The sequence below is a fragment of the Heloderma suspectum genome, chromosome W, assembly GCF_057233095.1.
Source record: "Heloderma suspectum isolate Gila_16-S chromosome W, 16-S_ref, whole genome shotgun sequence".
Lineage (NCBI taxonomy): Eukaryota > Metazoa > Chordata > Lepidosauria > Squamata > Helodermatidae > Heloderma > Heloderma suspectum.
In genome coordinates, this window is record NC_139475.1 from 64,826,377 (window position 1) to 64,846,810 (window position 20,434).

General features: G+C 48.0%; 1 protein-coding gene across 13 annotated transcripts in view; it reads left to right on the forward strand.

Annotated features, from left to right (window-relative positions):
* Positions 1-225: 225 nt before the first annotated feature.
* Positions 226-20,434, forward strand: part of LOC146334097 (dual specificity mitogen-activated protein kinase kinase 2-like) — a 70,481-nt gene continuing 50,272 nt past the window's right edge. For 11 of the 13 annotated variants that reach the window (XR_014786402.1, XR_014786403.1, XM_084824976.1 and 8 more), the window contains exons 1-2: positions 226-2,240; positions 3,255-3,306. Coding sequence is in view for 11 of the 13 variants with exons in the window: in XM_084824976.1 (XP_084681102.1) it covers positions 1,922-2,240; positions 3,255-3,306 (371 nt within the window). In the remaining 2 variants the exon portion in view is untranslated. Of the gene's footprint in view, positions 2,241-3,254; positions 3,307-12,239; positions 12,534-20,434 lie in introns of those variants that run through there. The other 2 variants (XM_084824978.1, XM_084824980.1) reach the window with 1 other exon arrangement.

Sequence of the window (20,434 nt, forward strand, 5' to 3'; positions counted from 1 at the left end):
AACTGCCGGCGGGCAACAGCAGTTAAAAGAACACTGAAGTTCTTTTAAAAAACTTGTTTACAAACAAACAAAAGCTGCTAAAATCGGTAACAGACCGATTTTAATCATCAGTAACAGACCGATTTTAAAATCGGTAACAGATCTGCAGAATTAGCAATATATAAAAATAGTTCTGCAGTTCTGTTAAAAGCTTGAGAGAGAGAGAGAGAGAGAGAGAGAGAGAGAGAGAGAGAGAGAGAGAGAGAGAGGTAGCTTTCTTTCAGCATGTAAAAGATACTAATTTGGATGCCAGGCAAACATGTTTGGGGAGGGCATTATATAATCAAAATGGCACAGCAGAGAAAAGCCTTGTTCCTGGTAGCCACTCACCTGGATGCTAAAAGTGAGGTCATCCAGAGCAGAGCCTTGGCCAGTGCTCTTGGCAAGTGGTCAGGTTCAGGCAGCAGAAAGCAGGCCTTGAGAGATGTTGGAGGTTTGTCTGAACCTGGTTCAGGGCAAGGCAAGCGTGTCTCTAGTGCAGAATGTGGTAGCCCCCTTCATTTAGTATCGGAAGTGCTGCCAGCTGGTGACTTCTTCAGTCATTTCATAGAGCCCTGTGAATTCTGTATCTGAGAAACAAAGCAGTCCAAGCGCATTATGCCAGTGATTGCTGAACTTTATCCTAGAGAGTCTCCTTAAGACATGGGAAAGAAAATTCTGGTAGAAACACAAGGGGCAGCTAGTGTGTGCAGCACTGGTGGGAGGAGGGGGGTGGATGGTTGGAACTTCTCCTGGGAGCAGATCCTAACTTGGCCACATAGTTGCTCCAGAGCAGGTTCTGACTCCGGAGCATCACTTCCTTGTTTGCACAATGGGAATGGTAGTGGCTGTCCTCACAGGGTAGTTCTGAGTAATGATTTGCAAAGCAGTTTACATGACAAATGACTGGCAAAGGGCAGCCTTAATGGTGAACATAGAGAAATGGGAAGCTGGCTTACACAGTCCTATACAGAGTTAAGTGTGTGCCCTCCTGTGCCCCACTGCAACCTTCCCCAGACTCTGCTCTCCATGTTGGCTGGGACTGATGGGAGTGAGTCTAGAACATCTGGTGGGCACCAGGTTGGAGTACACCATCCTATGTCAACTAACCTGTAACCCAGCCTAAGCATGTAAAACAGAACTAATTGCACATTTCCCCGCTGTCTTTTCCCCTGCCTCTGTTTCCCTTCTATCAGATTTTAGATTTGTAGGCTCCTCGGGGTAGGGGAAGTCCTCTTGTCCACTCTAAGGTGCCACATTGATGGCACTAAAATAATAACAAAGGCAGAGTATACATTTAGTAAATATAAACTATGGGAGGAGGCTGCTTTATACCAAGTCAGACTCAGATCATCAATCCATCTGGCAGTGGCACTCCAGGGTTTAGTGTGTGTTAAGATGTTTGCACTGCTGCTGTTATTTACTTTGGTTTTTACTCTGGTTTTATTCTGTTTTAAACTTTTCAAGGGTCATGTTTGATTATGTTTTATTTTATCGTTGGAAGTCTTGTTTTATGAACTGTTCAAGAGTGCTTCGGCTATTGGGCAGCATAGAAATGTAATCCGTAAATGAATAAATACTGGTGCTTGCCACGTATCTGTAGAATCTCTGTCCCTTGAGACACACCAAACTGAATGCTTTCCCTAACATTTCGAGACTTGATTTATTTAGTCTCCATTCGGATGACTCTGGTTGTGATTCTCAGGCCAAATCATGTGCTATAGCCCAACCACATATTTTTGAAACACATGTGTGCGCTCACACTGTAACATGCTTTGAGGCTTATAAATAGATATCAAAGAAGGAGAAACCCTGGGATACAATGAATACATAATCAATAATAAAAGCTTCAGGAAAATAGAGAGATTTGCTTTGTTGGCCTTCCCGAACTTTTATCAGTAAAATGGGGAGTGGAAGTGGCAATGCACCCTTGCATGTGACGGGAAAAGAGATGGGTCAGCTCAGCTTTCCCCAACCTGGTGCCCTCCAGATGTTTTGGACTACAACTTCTAGCATTCCTGACCATTGGCCGTGTCGGCTGGTGCTGATGGGAGTTGAAGTCCAAAACATCTGGGGGGTACCAGGTCAGGGAAGACTAGGTGAACTCCACACAGTCTATCAGCTAACCTTTTATCTGAATTTAGGATGGAGGCTCCCTGGATCAAGTTCTGAAAGAAGCCAAGAGAATTCCAGAGGAAATCTTGGGGAAAGTCAGCATTGCAGTGAGTGTACTGCTGCCTTCCTTGGGGGGAGGGGGGGAGTTTGAAGGATAATTCTGGCCTTTCCAGAAAAGAGGCTTTTCTCACTTGAATCTTTCTACAGGGTGTTTGAATATTGAGTTGTCTGTTTCTTATACCTCTGGAAACTACTTCCCACCTGCTTCTTGTGAGCTGCTTGCCAAAAGGAGTGTCTCAAAAATAATAGGTTTCAATTGTGAACTCTTTAGTGATGAGGACTCTTCTTGTCTACTCTTCCTGCCTTCATTCTTTGGAACTAAGCAGCTGATAACAATTCAAATACTTGCATGCATCATCTTGAAGTTTACCTTCTCCTTTCACATGAAAGAGAGCTTCTCAAATCATGTTAACGGGGGAAATACCCTCAGGTCTCTGCAAGACTAACGGACAATAGAAAGTCAAGTTTTTCTGCTGAGCTCACTGCTACCCCTTCTCTCTTGGAGAAGGCAGGGCAAATGGAGAGAGCAGGACTCATGCTTGGATGCATAATGGGAGCTCAGCAAAACAATGTTCCTGAAAGAGGGGGATGGGAACAGGTGTGTATGTTGGTTCTGTCACTTCTTGACATGGGTATGATGGATTTAGAATGGTTGGGAGGAGGGAGGAATCGGGAAGCAGGAGAAACCTCACCTGCTAAGTACCTGTTCCTCCCTGAGCCCTCCTGAAAGTCTGTAACAAGATGACAGAATGATAGTGGGAACTTGAAGCTAAGTGTAATTGGGACCAGTTATTTCTGGCCCAGCCAGTGGGAAGAAACCAGCCACGCTGTGGAGGAAGAGGTGGAAGAGTTTGCAAAAGAGGTAATCTCCCTTGTATTGGCCAACACTCAGAAAGGTTTGTGCTCCTTGAAAGGTCTGGTTTGATCAGAGCCTTATAGTTTACTTAAGAAGCCTGTTCTTCCTCCTCCCCCTTGCCCCCCAAAGCCTTTGTTTTCCACCTCCTGGCCTTGCCATGACCTTTCTCTTCTCCTCCCCCTGACCCCACCTTTCCTACCTACAGGTTCTGCGAGGGTTGGCTTACCTTCGAGAGAAGCACCAGATCATGCACAGAGGTGAGAGGTAGTCAGGTGTGTGTGTGTTCATTCTGTGCCGAGGGGACCCAGATTGTACATTGGAAATGAATTACCCAAGGGCAATAGGTTTGTGTAGACTTACTCAACATTACTCTGCTTCCAAAGTTTGACTCTGCAATTGTTCAGAATCTTTTTGCCCCCTAAAACCATCCTGTTGCTGATTAGAAGATGAGTAGGAGCAAGAAAAAGTGAAAGCAAACTGTTTCAGGGACCACTTGAAATTTCCAGGCTGTTGCTTGAGCCTCTCATATTGCTTGGAGTGACCAAACCAGCACTAGAGTGCCAGGACATACCAGGGACTCTGGAATCATCCTCCTCCTCCTCTGTGGCCTCAGGCAGGAGAGTATAGTTCCCTATTCTGTTGGGCGTCATGGAGGAAGGGGCATTTATTTCCTTAGCCCTGGGAGAGACTCTGAGAGCTATTAGTACTAGAGCCGAGCTATTTGTACTAGATTTTGCTCCAGAGCTTTGTGTGTCGTATTTAAGCAAGATTAGTAGCAGCAAGAGTGCTGCAGAGAAGGGATAGTTGCGCTTCTCTTACACAGAGTCAGACTGTTAGTTCTGCCAACTCTGACTGGCAGTAGTTCTCCGAGGTCTTTCTCCTGGTAGTGCCACCTTAGATCCTTTTAACTGGCGATGTTGGATGTTGCCCGCCTCCCAGCTGAGCAGAGCAGAGCAAGCTGCTCCAGCTGGTCCAGGGACTACAGAAGCAGGCAAGCTCCCAGAGAGCGAGCGGACAGAGCGAGCGGACAGGGGGAGCAAACAGGAGTTGGCCAGGGGAGTTGCAGTGGTTGAAGAGACAGAGGAGACAAAGGAGACAGAGGCTAAGAGGTAAGTGGGTTGCAGGAAGCCCAGGGGGCTGCCCTTTATCCTTCTGATTGGCTGTGAGCTCACCAGGTGCTTCTGAGAGCTCCAACTGAATTGGAGGGGTGCGGCCTGAGTACTCCCAGCAGCTGACTGGGCGGGAAGCTTCAGTCTGTTTCCCGCCTCCCAGCTGAGTTGAGCTGAGCAGAGCAGAGCAGAACAAGCTGCTCCAGCTGGTCCAGGGACTACAGAAGCAGGCAAGCTCCCAGAGCGCGAGCGGACAGAGCGAGCGGACAGGGGGAGCAAACAGGAGTTGGCCAGGGGAGTTCAGCAGGGGAGGTCAAGGGGGAGGCCCCTAACATTTTTTTTTAATTATTTTTATTTTTTATTTTAACTAACTTTTTTCCATTTATTTGTCTTGTAACACACACTTTCATACCAGTGGGACTCTGCTTTTAACCTCTACTGAGTAGAGGAGCAGGCACAGGCTAGTCTAGAACAATCACAAAGCTAGACACAAAAAGGGAAAAGGGGCTATGGAAGGACAAGACTCTCCAGTGGTGGTGACCTGCAAGGTGTGTGCAATGTTTGTTTTCTTGCCTGAGAACAACATGGCCGACACCTGCAACAAGTGCAAGTTGATCACGCTGCTGGAGGAAAAAGTAAGTGGGCTGGAGCGGCGACTGTCGACCCCCCGGGGAATAAAAGAACACGAAGAGTTCTTGGACAGAATGGGGGAACTACAGCAGCAAAGGGCAGACCAGAAGCTTGAAGAGCAACAGCAAGATGAGGCAGTGGGAAATGCTGAGGTGAAGAAAAATGGAATAGAGGATACTCCTTGGAAAAGGGTGACAGTTAGGAGAAGAAGAACTAGATGCCCCTCTGCACCAGTGGAAGCAGTGGAGCTGTGGAACCGATTCCAGGTACTTGCGGATGAGACTGGAGGACAGCCTACAGAGGAAGAATCACAGGGGAACCTGCATGAGAGTGAGCAAGAGGCTAAAGGTCAGTCAAACAGAGGCGATGAAACCCAGGCCTACAAGAAGAAGAAGAGAAGAGTGGTAGTAGTGGGAGACTCCTTGCTGCATGGGATCGAGACCCAAGTATGTCACGAAGACCCGTGGACTCGCCAGGTATGTTGTCTCCCGGGAGGACAGATTAGAGACGTGACTGAAGGGTTGCCTGCACTCATAAAGCCCACTGACAGGTATCCCTTTCTTCTCATCCATGTGGGAACAAATGATACCGCCAAGCGGAGCTACGAAGAGATCACGTCAGATTTTGAAGCTTTGGGAAGGAAACTCAAGAACTTTGGGGCCCAGATAGTTTTCTCATCCATCCTTCCAGTAGTTAGAAGAGGGATAAAAAGGGAACAAAAAATACTCCCGGTGAATGACTGGCTACGAAGGTGGTGCCGACGAGAGAGATTTGGATTCTGGGACCACGGGCTATACTTCCTGGAAGATGGGCGGTTGGCTAGGGACGGGTTGCACCTCACAAAGGCTGGGAAGAATGTGTTTGGCCACAGCATGAAGAACTTCATCAGGAGGGCTTTAAACTGAATCCTGCGGGGAAGGGAGATGTAATGTTGGGGGTAACAGTGGACGTAGGCGCATGCACTGCAACGGAGAGAACAGCTCTGATAGTGCCCAATAACAGTCTTCAGACACGTGTAGGAAGAAAGCCAGACTATGAAGCACATGGTTTTCGATGTCTATATACTAATGCCCAGAGTATGGGAAACAAACAGAACAAACTTGAACTCTTAATACAAGAGGGAAATTATGACCTGATAGGTATAACTGAGACTTGGTGGGATGACTCTCATGACTGGAATACAGCAATGGAAGGATATCACTTGTTCAAAAAGAACAGGAGGAACAGAAAGGGAGGTGGGGTTGCACTGTATGTGAAAAATACATATCTCTGCACAGAAATACAGGAGGAGGAGCTTGGTAGCCCCATCGAGAGCATCTGGGTTGAAATAAATGGAGCAAAGAATAAAAGGAACCTGGTGGTCGGAGTCTACTACCGGCCACCCAATCAAGGAGAAGACGAGGATGAAACTTTTGAAAAGCAAATAGCCAATGTTTTAAGGAAGCATGATGTAGTAGTAATGGGGGACTTCAATTTCCCCGATATTTGTTGGGAGACAAATTCTGCAAAACATGGCCCCTCCAGGAAATTCCTGACTTGTGTGGCGGATAACTTCCTCCTACAGAAAGTAGAGGAAGGAACTAGAGGATCGGCTATCCTTGACTTGATCCTAACCAACAGGGATGACTTAGTGGATAAAGTAGCAGTTACAGGAACTCTGGGGGAAAGCAACCATGTTGTACTTGAGTTCTTGGTTCTAAGGGAAGCAAAAGCTGAGTGTAGTCAAACGCGTACCCTGGATTTTAGGAAAGCTGATTTTCATAAACTCAGAACAATGATCAGTAAGGTCCCATGGCAAGCGACGCTAACGAGAAAAGGAGTCCAAGATGGGTGGGAGCTTTTAAAAAAGGAAATTCTCAAGGCACAATCGCAAACAATTCCAACAAGAAGAAAAGGTAGAAGCCAATGTGGCTTCACAAAAAGCTTAGGGATGACCTGAAAACAAAAAAGGACACATATAGGAAGTGGAAAGAAGGCCAAGTAACAAAGGAAGAGTACAGGCAGGTAGCACAGAATTGCGGGGATGGCGTCAGGAAGGCTAAAGCTGAGAACGAGCTGAGGTTAGCGAGGGATGCTAAAAACAACAAAAAGGCTCTCTTCAGCTACGTGCATAGTAAAAGGCAGAGGAAAGAAATGGTGGTTCAGCTATTAAATAAGGATGGCAAAACGATAACAGATGACAAAGAAAAGGCAGAGGTGCTCAATTCCTACTTTGGCTCAGTCTTCTCCCAAAAGAGGGTCTATGAGCCCCCCTGGCAAAGGCGAAGTACAGGCTGAAGGGGCAGGATTGCAGCTGGAGATCGACAGGCATATGGTCAAGGAACACCTCATTACTTTGAATGAGTTCCAATCTCCAGGGCCAGATGAACTGCATCCTAGAGTCATAAAGGAACTGGCGGAAGAACTCTCAGAACCGCTGTCTATTCTCTTTGAGAAATCATGGAGGACGGGGGACGTGCCCGATGACTGGAGGAGGGCTAATGTTGTCCCTCTCTTCAAAAAGGGTAAAAAGGAGGAACCTGGGAACTACAGACCAGTCAGTCTGACATCAATCCCTGGGAAAATTCTGGAGCAGATCATAAAGCGATCCATCTGGAAGCACCTTGACAACAATGCCGTGATTACTCGACGCCAACATGGATTTGTCAAAAACAAGTCTTGCCAGACAAATCTGATCTCATTTTTTGATCAAGTCACCTCCCTTGTAGACTGTGGGAATGCTGTAGACATCATATACCTCGACTTCAGCAAAGCTTTCGACAAAGTGCCCCATGATACCCTGATGAGCAAACTAGCTCAAAGTGGGCTAGATGAAACAACGATCCGGTGGATCCACAGTTGGCTACAGAATCGGACTCAAGGAGTGCTTATCAATGGGACCTTCTCAAACTGGGGAGAGGTAACGAGTGGGGTACCGCAGGGCTCAGTCCTGGGCCCAGTGCTCTTCAACATTTTTATGAATGACTTGGAGGAGGAGGTGCAGGGAATGCTGATCAAATTTGCGGATGACACAAAATGGGGCGGGATAGCTAATACTTTGGAAGACAGAAACAAAATTCAAAGTGATCTGGATAGACTGGAGCGCTGGGCAGAAAACAACAGAATGACATTTAATAGGGACAAATGCCAAGTTCTGCACCTAGGAAAAAGAAACCAAATGCACGGTTACAAGATGGGGGATACGTGGCTCAACAACACTACAAGCGAGAAGGATCTTGGAATTGTTGTCAATCACAAGCTGAATATGAGCCAACAATGTGATGTGGCTGCAAAAAAGGCCAGTGCTCTTTTGGGCTGCATTAATAGAAGCATAGCTTCCAAATCCCGGGAAGTACTAGCTCCCCTCTACTCGGCACTGGTTAGGCCTCATCTGGAGTACTGTGTCCAGTTCTGGGCACCACACTTGAAGAAGGATGCAGACAAACTGGAGAGGGTTCAGAGGAGGGCAACAAAGATGATCAGAGGACTGGAAACCAAGCCCTATGAGGAGAGACGGAAAGAACTGGGCATGTTGAGCCTTGAGAAGAGAAGACTGAGGGGAGATATGATAGCACTCTTCAAGTACTTGAAAGGTTGTCCCAGAGAGGAAGGCCAGGATCTCTTCTTGATCATCCCAGAGTGCAGGACACGGAAGAATGGGCTCAAGTGACAGGAAGCCAGATTCCGGCTGAACATCAGGAAAATCTTCCTGACTGTTAGAGCAATACGACAATGGAACCAATTACCTGGGGAGGTGGTGGGCTCTCCCACACTGGAGGCCTTCAAGATGAGGCTGGACAGCCATCTGTCGGGGATGCTCTGACTTGGATTCCTGCATTGAGCAGGGGGTTGGACTCGATGGCCTTGTAGGCCCCTTCCAACCCTACTATTCTATGATTCGTTCATTGAATTTTGTTTTAACCCAGACCCACTCACTGTCTGGGTTTTCTGGGGCATACAGTCATGCTAAACCTAATTCTTCTTCTGTATCAAAATGAGTAAAAACCCCCCCCCCATGTAATTGGTCATCTGAGTCAAAGTCAGAGTCGGGGCCTTTCACTTGGAAGTCTGGAGAGAGCCATAAGGACACTCTTTTTTCATGTGGCCCCACTGATAGCATTCTCCTTGAAAAGTCTTGAGGCTGAAAAGGGGCTGCAGTCCCCTCTTCGCGTTCATGGAAATTCTCTCGTTGCCTCCCCTTCCCTCGACCTAAGCCTCCTCACCAACCTCTTCCGCAATTCCCTCTTCCCCTGAACAGACTAATCTGTTGTTCTAGTTGTGCAGCCTGCAGGGTCAAAATCTGACCCTCTAATTCTTCTTTCTTTGGGCATCTAAACAGTGCTGTACAACTTCAGTGATTTCATCTAGTTTCTTTCCCTCCACCCTATGGCTACTTCTTTAAGGGTCTTTTGAATTGGGGGAGGAAGAGCAGACACTATAGTGTCTACTATTGCCCTAGGGGCAGTTGTTTCAGGTCATGTATACCAGACCATCTTTCAAATGCTTCTATAATTTGGTTTTGGAGATCTGCTGCTGTCTCTCCAGTTTTCCATTTTATGCCGTGTATTTATCCCAATTATACATGTCTGGGAATACCTTACAAAGGTTGCCACTAGATTATCTAGGTGGGCTTTCACAGTGTTATGGTCCACTAGTGGGTCGTGCGGCCATTGTGCCTGGGTTTGCAACATATTCCAGTCTACTGGGCTAACGATTAAACGCATTATCTGATTGACATCAGCCCAACTAAGATTATAACAACTCACAACGCAAAGGAATTCTTTAAATTTCTTCGGGTCTTTCCGGGGGTCAGGGAACTGTTTGACCAAGTTCCTGAAATGGGCTGGAGACCATGGGCCATGGTATTCCTGCCATCCCCGGAAGGCACTTGATGCATAGGACATTGAAGGTCTATTGGTCTCTCTTGTTCCTGACCTTTCCACTTAGGGGAAAGTAGAATGGTGCCCTGTCGGGTGGAATTAAGTGACAGGACTAGTTTTGGCCTGACCTGACTTGATGTAGTAGAGTCAGGTGGGGGCCTGTATGGTGGTGGTTGATTACAAGTATCAAGAAGAAAATCTTCAGAAGTCTCATCACATCAGTAGAATCTTGTCTAGGGGCATAAACTGGGGCTGATGGCTATACCACCGCCTGTATTTGATTAATTTTCTCTTGTAACTTCTCATTGGAATTCTGAAGACTCCTAATCTTGGTTTCAGATAAGCGTTTATTAGTCTCCGTATACAAGTCATAATATGTGTCCCACTGAAGTTGATTTATCTTTGAACCTTGGCCCTCTAATTGGGTTCTGAGGTATACATCTGTTTCTAATTTAAAACTGCCCTCAGTTGGGAACCGGAGCCTGGGGTCTCCTCTGGTGTCCCAGTTCCACTTGTCTAACCATTTACAAGTCTGGGGGCCATATTTGTCATACATGAACCTGGCCGGGGTTCCTAACAATGGCACAGGAATCTTCTTACTTAGACCTGACCCCATCTCCTCAGTAAACAGAGAATAATAAAACATCTCCTTCACCAACGCACTAGCAATCGGTCCAGCTCACTGCCTGGCTTGGCTAGTAGCTTTCACAGGGCTTCCTTGCTGGTGTCAGAACACAAAAGACAGGACAAAACAAACAAACCCGTGCCTTTCCCTGGGGCCTCGTTTACCTTTGCCTAGTGGCAACTTCACTGAGCTGCTATGGTCTCTCTGGAGACCACCCCGTCTTAACAAGAGATTTCCGAGCCTCAGATGGAGCTCACCATTTCAATGGTCCATCCTGGGCAGAACCGTGTTGCTGCTGTGGATCTGGGCAAGGAACAAGGAGGACGCACCTGTCTCTTAGGAATCTGAGCCCTTGAGGGTATTTTTCAAATGGGTTTCCTCTTTTCCCGGGACGGCTGGAGCCAGGGTCCCTTGAGACCTTGGGTGGTCATTTACTCCAAATGTCAGATCCCGGATGAGGCCCCAAAACTGTCCTGGCAGTGGCTCAGCTGGACTTTCAAGGACCACACTGACACGGTCTGTACTCGCCAAAGCTTTATTCAAGACAGGGAACAACGTGAGTAGCTTGGCAGATGGATGGGGTGCTGAGGATTAAGAGGAACAGAATATATTAGGTGCAGTGCTTCCTCACAGCACATGTACACTGTCATATCCCCTGCCCGCACTCCCCAAACTGCCTTGTTGTGTGATTCAGGCCACTGGATGGAGCCAGTATAAGTGGCGCTCTTGGAGACTGTGAAATGAGCGCTGTGGGGTAACAACGCCTGCAATTTCATCTTAACACCCCGACTATGACTTCAATATCAAGTCCCCCTTTCCAGTAGTGGGCAGGGCTCAGGGCAAAAAATGGCTGAACCAAAGGCAAATGGAGCAGGACCAAATACTGCCCCCCTCCCTGACCAAATACCAGCACCTTGTAGCTTAAGGGCACAATCCTATGCATGTTTAGACAGAGAAAAGGCCCTGGGGAATGCTGGGAGTTATAAATTATTTCTCTTTAAATATGCCTAAGATTGTGCCCTAAGTAAATAAACATGCGCCTGTGCATGACAGGCCATCACACGGTTCTGCCTTCAGTCCCAGATCTCTGAAGGTTGGCAAGATGGGTGCTTAGAATCATAGGGTTGGAAGGGGCCTACAAGACCATTGAGTCCAACCCCCTGCTCGATGCAGGAAGCCTGATTCCCAAGCGGTCTCTCATCTAAATACTAACCATGGCTGACCCTCTTTAGCTTCCAAGATCAGACAAGCTCTCTGTCCATGGTCAGATGCACTCTTGTCTCAAATATTATTCATTACAGGCACTCTAGAAATAACTTACTAACAGTAATATTATTTTTATTATGTCACATTTTGGCAGACCTACTGCCTATCAAAAACCAGGTTCAACCCAGCCATGACTTTGATGACTCATTATTGAGAGAGGAGCACTCTGCACACCCTCAGAAGCATTTAAAAATAATATCATCACACCCATTCTATAAGGCTATCGCAAAACGAGGTTTTCCCCTCAGCTCTCCTTCCCTAGGGATGAGATAATCCTTCTTCCCTCACATCTCTCAGGCGCGCGCCTCATAATTTTCCCTCCCATTTCCCGCCCCGTTCTACGCGCATGCGCCAAACTTTCTGTCGCGCGGTCAAGTTAACCGCCCTCCCTCATCTCTGCAGTGGAAGATGATGAGGAGGGGCTGGGTGGGGTGGAAAAGAGAGGCGACATATTATCGCGAGATTTCCTTCTATTCCTCTCCTTCATTCTCTCGTTCTCCTCGCTCCAGCGCGCGCGCACCTAGAACTCGGGCTGCGCCTCGCGTACGCGCACCTCCCCTTTCCTCCCGTGCTATCAGAGGAAGCCGACCAATCACAGGGCGGGGGCCTTGCTCTCGCGCTGGACGGCCAGCCAGTCGCGGGAGGACTGCCCCGCTCGTGCGCGCGCGCGCGCGCGAGCCTTCCAGCCCCGCCCCCTTCCATTCCTTTCCCCTCGCTCGCTCCTCCGCGCTCCCAGTTCAGGGTCGAGCTCGGAGGTTCTATGGGCTTTATGATGAGTGTCGGCCTCGCATAGCGCGCCGAGTTGGGTGATGACGGCGCTACTGCCGGGGCTCCTCCTGTGGCTGCGCCCTCGCTAGGCGGAACGGAGCAGAAGAGGCCGCCGCCCTCACTACTGTCATGCCGGCCAAGAGGAAGCTGGTGCCGCCAGCCCTCAACATAACCCCCGTTATCGCCGAGGGACCCAGCCCCACCGGCGGGGAGGGTGACGGCTCCGAGTGAGTGGGAATGTGTGTGGGGGGGAGAGAAAGGGGGGGTTCAAGGGGACTGTAGCCATAAGGGGGAGAAATATGAGACATTTAAAGGGAGAAATCCATGTATGGAAGCGGAGGAGGAGAAGGGGGAGGTTTGGGAAGGGGTTGGAGGAGTCGGGGGCTTAGGCTGAGGGAAGATTATGATCGCTGGTATTAATAATGATATTAAGCGGTTTGGGCGGGTGTTGAACTTTACGAAGCACAGGGGAGGCATCTGAAAGAGATTGTTATGGAGGAATATACGAGGCATTTAAAGGGGGCTATATATAGGAGTGGGGAGGGGTCTGGGAAAGAGGATGGCTGAGGATCATTATTGATATTCTTAACAGTACAACGGTAAAGTTGTTAGGAGGTTGGGGGAGTGTTGAATGTGGTGGGAGTAGGGAAGCACAAGGGAGACGATGAACAGCGGGGAGAGGCAGTTGGAAGAGAGATTGTTGTGGGGAGGGCACGCACACGAAGCATTTATAGGGGCGTCCATGCATACGAGTGGGGATTGGTCTGTGGAAGGGGATGGCTCAGGACCATTATTAATATTTTTAATGTAAAGATAAAAGTTATTATGAGGAGGTTGGGGGAGTGTTGAATGTGGTGGGAGTGGGGAAGCACAAAGGAGACAATGAATGGGGGGAGAGGCAGCTGAAAGGGATTGTTGGGGGGCGCAGGAGAGACATTTAAAGGGGGGTATGTGTATAGGAGTGGGGAGGGGTCTGGGAAAGGGGATGGATGACTGGAGGTGTGGGCTGAGGGAGAGTTAATATTATTAACAGTAATATTATGTAATAGTATTGTTACAATCACGTAGTAGTAGTGAACCACCATGTGTGGTTTTATGTTGGGGTGGGTGTTATGGGAGTGGGGAATTCCTGGGAAAGGGAATGGCTGAGGACTCATTCACATTACTGTTGTTGCTAATACTATAAATGATATTATTAGGAAGTTGGAGTGGGTGTTGATATGTGAGTGGGGAAGGATAAAAGGGGCAAATGAAGAGGGGGAGAGGCAGCTGAAAGAGTGAAGCACACACGCGCGCACACATGAGGTATATAAAGGGGGTTCCGTGTATGGGATTGGGGAGGGATCTGGGAAAGTGCAGGCTTGGGCTGACAGAGGGTTAATAATGTTATTTAGTAGTAGCAGCGGAACCATTGGTGGTATTATGCTGAGGTGGGTGTTATGGTGCAAGGAAATGGAAGGGAGGCAACGAGCAAGGTTGGGGCGGCAGCCTGGAAGCCATGTGGTGAGAGGACATTAGACATTTAAAGGGATCCATAAGGGGAGGGGGTTCTGGGGAAGGAAACGGATATAGGGTGGCTTCAGCTGAGTGCTAGGGCTGAGGAAAATCAGGAGACTTTTATGTGGGGGTCTTTGGTGCTCCCTTTGTTAGTCCCCAAAGGGACTCCCAAGGCAGCTTACAAAGGAGTTTTTAAAATGCAGCTGAGTTTCCATCAGTATACTTAGGGCGCAATCCTATGGCCGCTAGTCAGCGGCTAGAGGGCCATAGGATAGGTCGGTTCCCTGAGAACCCCCTTGTAGGCAGTGCGGAACGGTTCCGCGCTCGGAAGAGGAGTGCGGAGCGGCAAAAACGGGGCATTCCTGGGTGCATGCTGGGGTGGGGAAGTCAGAAATCCAGTATGACACATCCAATGGCCACTGCTTCCCGTGGCTAGACAGCCGAAATCGGCTGTCTAGCCAGAAATACAGGGTGGCTGTAGCGCAGAGGGGACAATCCCCTCTGCACTTCTCCTGCCCTGCATTGGATAGGTGGTTGCCTCCAAGTTTGGAGGTGGCTGCCTGTTGCTCCCTTAATGAGGCAAAACTTGCTCCTTTATTTTAATGCTACTCTTTTAGCTCCTTCTAGGTGAGAATGTATTCAAGAACATTGTGCCTCGAGTGAGGGGAAATGTAGGAGCGTTGTATCAAAACAAGATTTGAACTGCACTGTGATCAAATCAAAATGGAATCGGAGAGTCAGATTATTATGGTTAAAGTCATAGGTTACGGTCTACATAAAAGTAACACAAACAAGCTTCCAGGCAATGAATGGTGTGTGTGTGGCGACTGGGTATGTGAGAGGTGGGAGCATTAGACATTTACAGCACATGCCTTTCCATGTTTAAGGCCCGCTGAGTTCAATGGGACTTACTCCCAAATAAATGCATGGGGCTGCAGCTGTAAAGAAGGATCAACATATGGAAGGGGGGGGGCGGTCTAGGAAAGGGAATAAAGGAGAGGTTTGGGGTTGAGGGAGAATAGATATTTTAAGAGCTGTTGTTGTTAGAACTATTTGTATTGTATTAAGTATTTCCATGGATGAGGTGGGTGTGAAATGTTAAGAGGAGCGAGGAAGAGCAGGAGAGGCAATGAACCTGGGGAGGGGATGCAGCTGGAAAGGAGAGAAGTGGAGACCTTACACATTTAGGGTGCAATCCCATGCATGTTTAGACAGAGAAAAGGCCTACAACTCTCAGCATTCCCCAGCCAGTTGTAGGCTTTTTCTCTGTCTAAACATGCATAGGATTGCTCCCTTAAAGGAGGGAATCTATGTATGGAAGTGGGGAGGAGGTTTGGGGGAAAGGGATGGCATGGTGTACTGGGGTTCAAAGGGCGTTACAGTAACATGGTAACAATCATCGCTGTCGAAATTATGCATTACTTTAGTATCTGTTTCCATGATTAATAATATCATTAGTAATAGGCTGTAGGAGGATGGCTGAGTGCTGGAGAATGGGGAAGGCAAGATATCTTGCTGTGTGGAAAGTGTGAAAACTCTGTGGGTGCCATAGGGCATTGAAAGGTGACATATCTGTATGACAGTAGCAGGGGGAGGTCTGGGGAAGAAAATGAATGGGAGAGTGCAGAGCAGAAGGACAAGTGATGGCTAAAGGTATCTACAGTCAGGGCCAGAAATATTGAAACAAGGATAACTGTTTTGGCAGTTGGCCTCTGTACACCACCACATTTAAGTTGAAAGGAAACACACCCAGATGGGAGCAAAGTCAGGACTTTCAGCTGTAATTCAAGGGGTTTGGCAAAAGTGGGGCACTAACCATTCAGGAAGGACAGCCAGTGGCCTACACACACACACACACACACCATCGTTGGTGGCTCATAAGTAATGGAACAAGCCAACATCATTTCAAACTTAAGGGTCGCCTTTAATACCTGGATGAAAATCCTTTGCAGTCAATGACTGCCTGAAGTCTGGAACCCATGGACATGACCCAATGCTGAGTTTCCTCCCTCGAGACATTTTGCCAGGCCTTCACTGCAGCTGCCTTCAGCTGCTGCTTGTTTGTGGGTCTTTCTGCCTTCAGTCTTGTCTTCAGTAGGTGAAAAGCATGCTCTGTTGGGTTGAGATCAGGTGACTGACTTGGCCATTGAAGAACATTCCATTTCTTACCTTGAGAAACTCTTGGGTAGCTTTTGCTGTATGTTTTGGGTCATTATCCATCTGCAATATGAAGCGGCGTCCTATCGGTTTGGCAGCATTCGGCTGAATCTGAGCAGAAAGTTGTCAAGGGCTCCTTGGAGGTCTCTCTCTGTCTAAACCAGTAGCCAAGTCCAGACACAGACAAAGGAATTCCTTTGAAAGCTTTATTCTTCTTTTACAACTTAACAACTATACCGATTGCAACTAGATCTGAGCAGCACAGTACCTATGCCCTAAGTTGGAACAGTTGGTCCCCGTTTGAAAGGGAATTACTGGCAGACCCCTGAACGTAAGGACTAGGGAGAGTCCCTCCCCTTTTCCCTTGGAGCCTCTGGGCGCAGCTGTTGTTTGCGCGCCAACCTGGCTCTTCGCCTCCTTTCCGTGCCCTCCATCTGGCGCTGCTCTCTGCATCTGCGTCGCGCATCCACCAAGTCTGCTATCTGTGCTCGGTCACTCCCTGGACTGCTAACTAAACTAGGAATGCTGGTGGGAGGAATCTCCGTCAGCTGTTGGTCCTGGGAAGAGGAGCGCGCTCCTCTCCCAGGAGTGACTGCTCTTCCTCAGAATCAGAACTACTCTGGGATTCTATGGGCTCAGTGTCCACCCTGACAAAAGTGTAGCCCTATACACTTCAGAATTCATCCTGCTGCTTTTATCAGCAGTCAGGTCCTCAATAAACACCAGTGACCCGGTTCCATTGGCAGACATACATGCCCAGGCCATAACACTTCCTCCACCATGTCTGACAGATGATGTGGTATGCTGTTCCTTTCCCTGGTACAAGTTAATCTTGGTCTCATCAGTCCAAAGAATCTTATTCCAGAACTGGGCAGGCCTTTTTAGGTGTTTGCTGGCAAAGGCTAATCTGGCCTGTCCTTGAGCGTGACCAGTGGCTTTCACCATGTTGTGAAGCCTCTGTATTTATATTCATAAAGCCGCCTCTTGACTGTAGATGTTGACAGTGACATGCCTACCTCTGCAAGAGCGTTCTTGACCTGCCTAGATGTTGTGAAAGGGTTCCTCTTCACCATGAGCAGTATTCTGGGGTCATCCACTTTAGTTGTCTTCTGTGGTCTGCCAGGCCTTTTGCTGTTGCTGAGCTTGCCAGTTAATTCCTTCTTTTCCAGGATGTTCCACACTGTCGTGTTGGCCACTCCCACTGTTTTTGCTATCTCTCTGATGGGTTTATGTTGTTTCCTCAGCCTAATGATGGCCTTCACTCACATGGACACCTCTTTGAGCCTCATGTTGTAGAGGTGAGGAAGAGTAGGACAGGCAGTGAACGTGGTGTGAGCCCATCTAAGGTCTGGGAAAGATTTTATATTAATAAAAACATTTCTCATCTGCATCATGGTTACATTTTACCCAGTGATTAAAATGCGAATAGTTGGCTATCCAGAATCTGTGGGTAGAATGTTGTTGAAAGGCAGCCATGTATAGGGCTGGAATGGGCATGTTGAGAGCTTGTGAGTGGGGAGAGAAGGCTAGCCTTGTGCTTATGTATAAAATAACTGCGGCAGTGAGGAAAGGCAGGGGATGCAACTTGCATCAAGGAGGATTGAGAAGGAGCTACTATCAATTGAATGAATTGGGCAGCACTGAGACATTTATGAGGGAGACAGGTCAATAACTGGAGAAGAGGGAGGCAGTTATGTGGTGCTGTAAGAGGCTTGTGAATGAGGGTTCTTGATGGGAGGGAGACAAGGGCGGGGTTCAAGGCAGAGGATGGTTACGTGAGCATATGAGGCTGGATAATCTGGGTGTGTGTAATGAAGGAGAGCTTTGGCAGTGGGGTTGGGTACTTTGAAGAATTTTTTTTGGAGTTAGAAAAACTGAGGCCAGTTTGGTTCTGGATTTCTACTTTGGAGGATCAGATCTTGGATGGGTGCAGTGCGGGCTTATATATACAATGATGGTGGTGGGAAGTGAGAGCTGATCAGAAAGCCTAGGAAAATGTAGTATTGGGGGCTGCTCCTTGGGAAGATGAGTCTCATGTGGCGCTGAGTGGTAGGCGGCAGTATTGCAACCGAAACTCTCCCCACGACCTGAGTTCGATCCCAGCGGAAGCCGGGTCTCGGGTAGCCGGCTCGGGTCGACTCAGCCTTCCATCCTTCCAAGGTCGGTAAAATGAGTACCCAGCTTGCTGGGGGAAAGGTAGTCATGACTGGGGAAGGCAATGGCAAACCACCCCGCTATAGTCTGCCATGAAAACGCCAGCGTAAGCGGCGTCCCTCTAGGGGTCAGTAATGACCTGGTGCTTGCACAGGAGGAACCTTTCCTTTTCCTTGGGAAGAGGAAATTCAATCTGTGCAGAAGAGATGCTCCGATAGGGATGACAAGATGCGCCCTAAAATGCACCAAGAAACTAATACAAGATCATAGAATCATAGAATAGTAGGGTTGGAAGGGGCCTACAAGGCCATCGAGTCCAACCCCCTGCTCAATGCAGGAATCCAAGTCAGAGCATCCCTGACAAATGGCTGTCCAGCCTCATCTTGAAGGCCTCCAGTGTGGGAGAGCCCACCACCTCCCCAGGTAATTGGTTCCATTGTCGTATTGCTCTTACAGTCAGGAGGTTTTTCCTGATGTTCAGCCGGAATCTGGCTTCCTGTAACTTGACCCAATCTTCCGTGTCCTGCACTCTGGGATGATCAAGAAGAGATCCTGGCCTTCTTCTCTGTGACAGCCTTTCAAGTACTTGAAGAGTGCTATCATATCTCCCCTCAGTCTTTTCTTCTCAAGGCTCAACATGCCCAGTTCTTTCAGTCTCTCTTCATAGGGCTTTATTTCCAGTCCTCTGATCATCTTTGTTGCCCTCCTCTGAACCCTCTCCAGTTTGTCTGCATCCTTCTTAAAGTGTGGTGCCCAGAACTGGACATAGTACTCCAGATGAGGCCTAACCAGTGCTGAGTAGAGGGGGACTAGTACTTCCCGGGATTTGGAAGCTATGCTTCTATGAATGCAGCCCAAAATAGCATTTGCCTTTTTTGCAGCCACATCACATTGTTGGCTCATATTCAGCTTGTGATTGACAACAATTCCAAGATCCTTCTCGCTTGTTGTGTGGTTGAGCCACGTATCCCCCATCTTGTAACTGTGCATTTGGTTTCTTTTTCCTAGGTGCAGAACTTGGCACTGATCCCTATTAAATGTCATTCTGTTGTTTTCTGCCCAGCACTCCAGTCTATCCAGATCACTTTGAATTTTGTTTCTGTCTTCCAAAGTATTAGCTATCCCACCCCATTTTGTGTCATCCGCAAATTTGATCAGCATTCCCTGCACCTCCTCCTCCAAGTCATTCATAAAAATGTTGAAGAGCACTGGGCCCAGGACTGAGCCCTGCGGTACCCCACTCATTACCTCTCCCCAGTTTGAGAAGGTCCCATTGATAAGCACTCTTTGAGTCCGATTCTGTAGCCAACTGTGGATCCACTGGATCGTTGTTTCGTCTAGCCCACTTTGAGCTAGTTTGCTCATCAGGATATCATGGGGCACTTTGTCGAAAGCTTTGCTGAAGTCGAGGTATATGATGTCTACAGCATTCCCACGATCCACAAGGGAGGTGACTTGATCAAAAAATGAGATCAGATTTGTCTGGCAGGACTTGTTTCTGACAAATCCATGTTGGCTTCAAGTAATCACGGCATTGTTTTCAAGGTGCTTCCAGGTGGATTGCTTTATGATCTGCTCCAGAATTTTCCCAGGGATTGATGTCAGACTGACTGGTCTGTAGTTCCCAGGTTCCTCCTTTTTACCCTTTTTGAAGAGAGGGGCAACATTAGCCCTCCTCCAGTCATCTGGCACTTCCCCCGTCCTCCATGATTTCTCAAAGAGAATAGACAGCGGTTCTGAGAGTTCTTCCGCCAGTTCCTTTATGACTCTAGGATGCAGTTCATCTGGCCCTGGAGATTGGAACTCATTCAAAGTAATGAGGTGTTCCTTGACCATATGCCTGTCGATCTCCAGCTGCAATCCTGCCCCTTCAGCCTGTACTTCGCCTTTGCCAGGGAGGGTCATAGACCCTCTTTTGGGAGAAGACTGAGCCAGAGTAGGAATTGGGCACCTCTGCCCTTTCTTTGTCATCTGTTATCGTTTGCCATCCTTATTTAATAGCTGAACCACCATTTCTTTCCTCTGCCTTTTACTATGCGCGTAGCTGAAGAGAGCCTTTTTGTTGTTTTTAGCATCCCTCGCTAACCTCGGCTCATTCTCAGCTTTAGCCTTCCTGATGCCATCCCTGCAGTTCTGTGCTACCTGCCTGTACTCTTCCTTTGTTACTTGGCCTTCTTTCCACTTCCTATATGTGTCCTTTTTTGTTTTCAGGTCATCCCTAAGCTTTTTGTGAAGCCACATTGGCTTCTTCTGTTGTCTTCCACCTTTTCTTGTTGGAATTGTTTGTGATTGTGCCTTGAGAATTTCCGTTTTTAAAAGC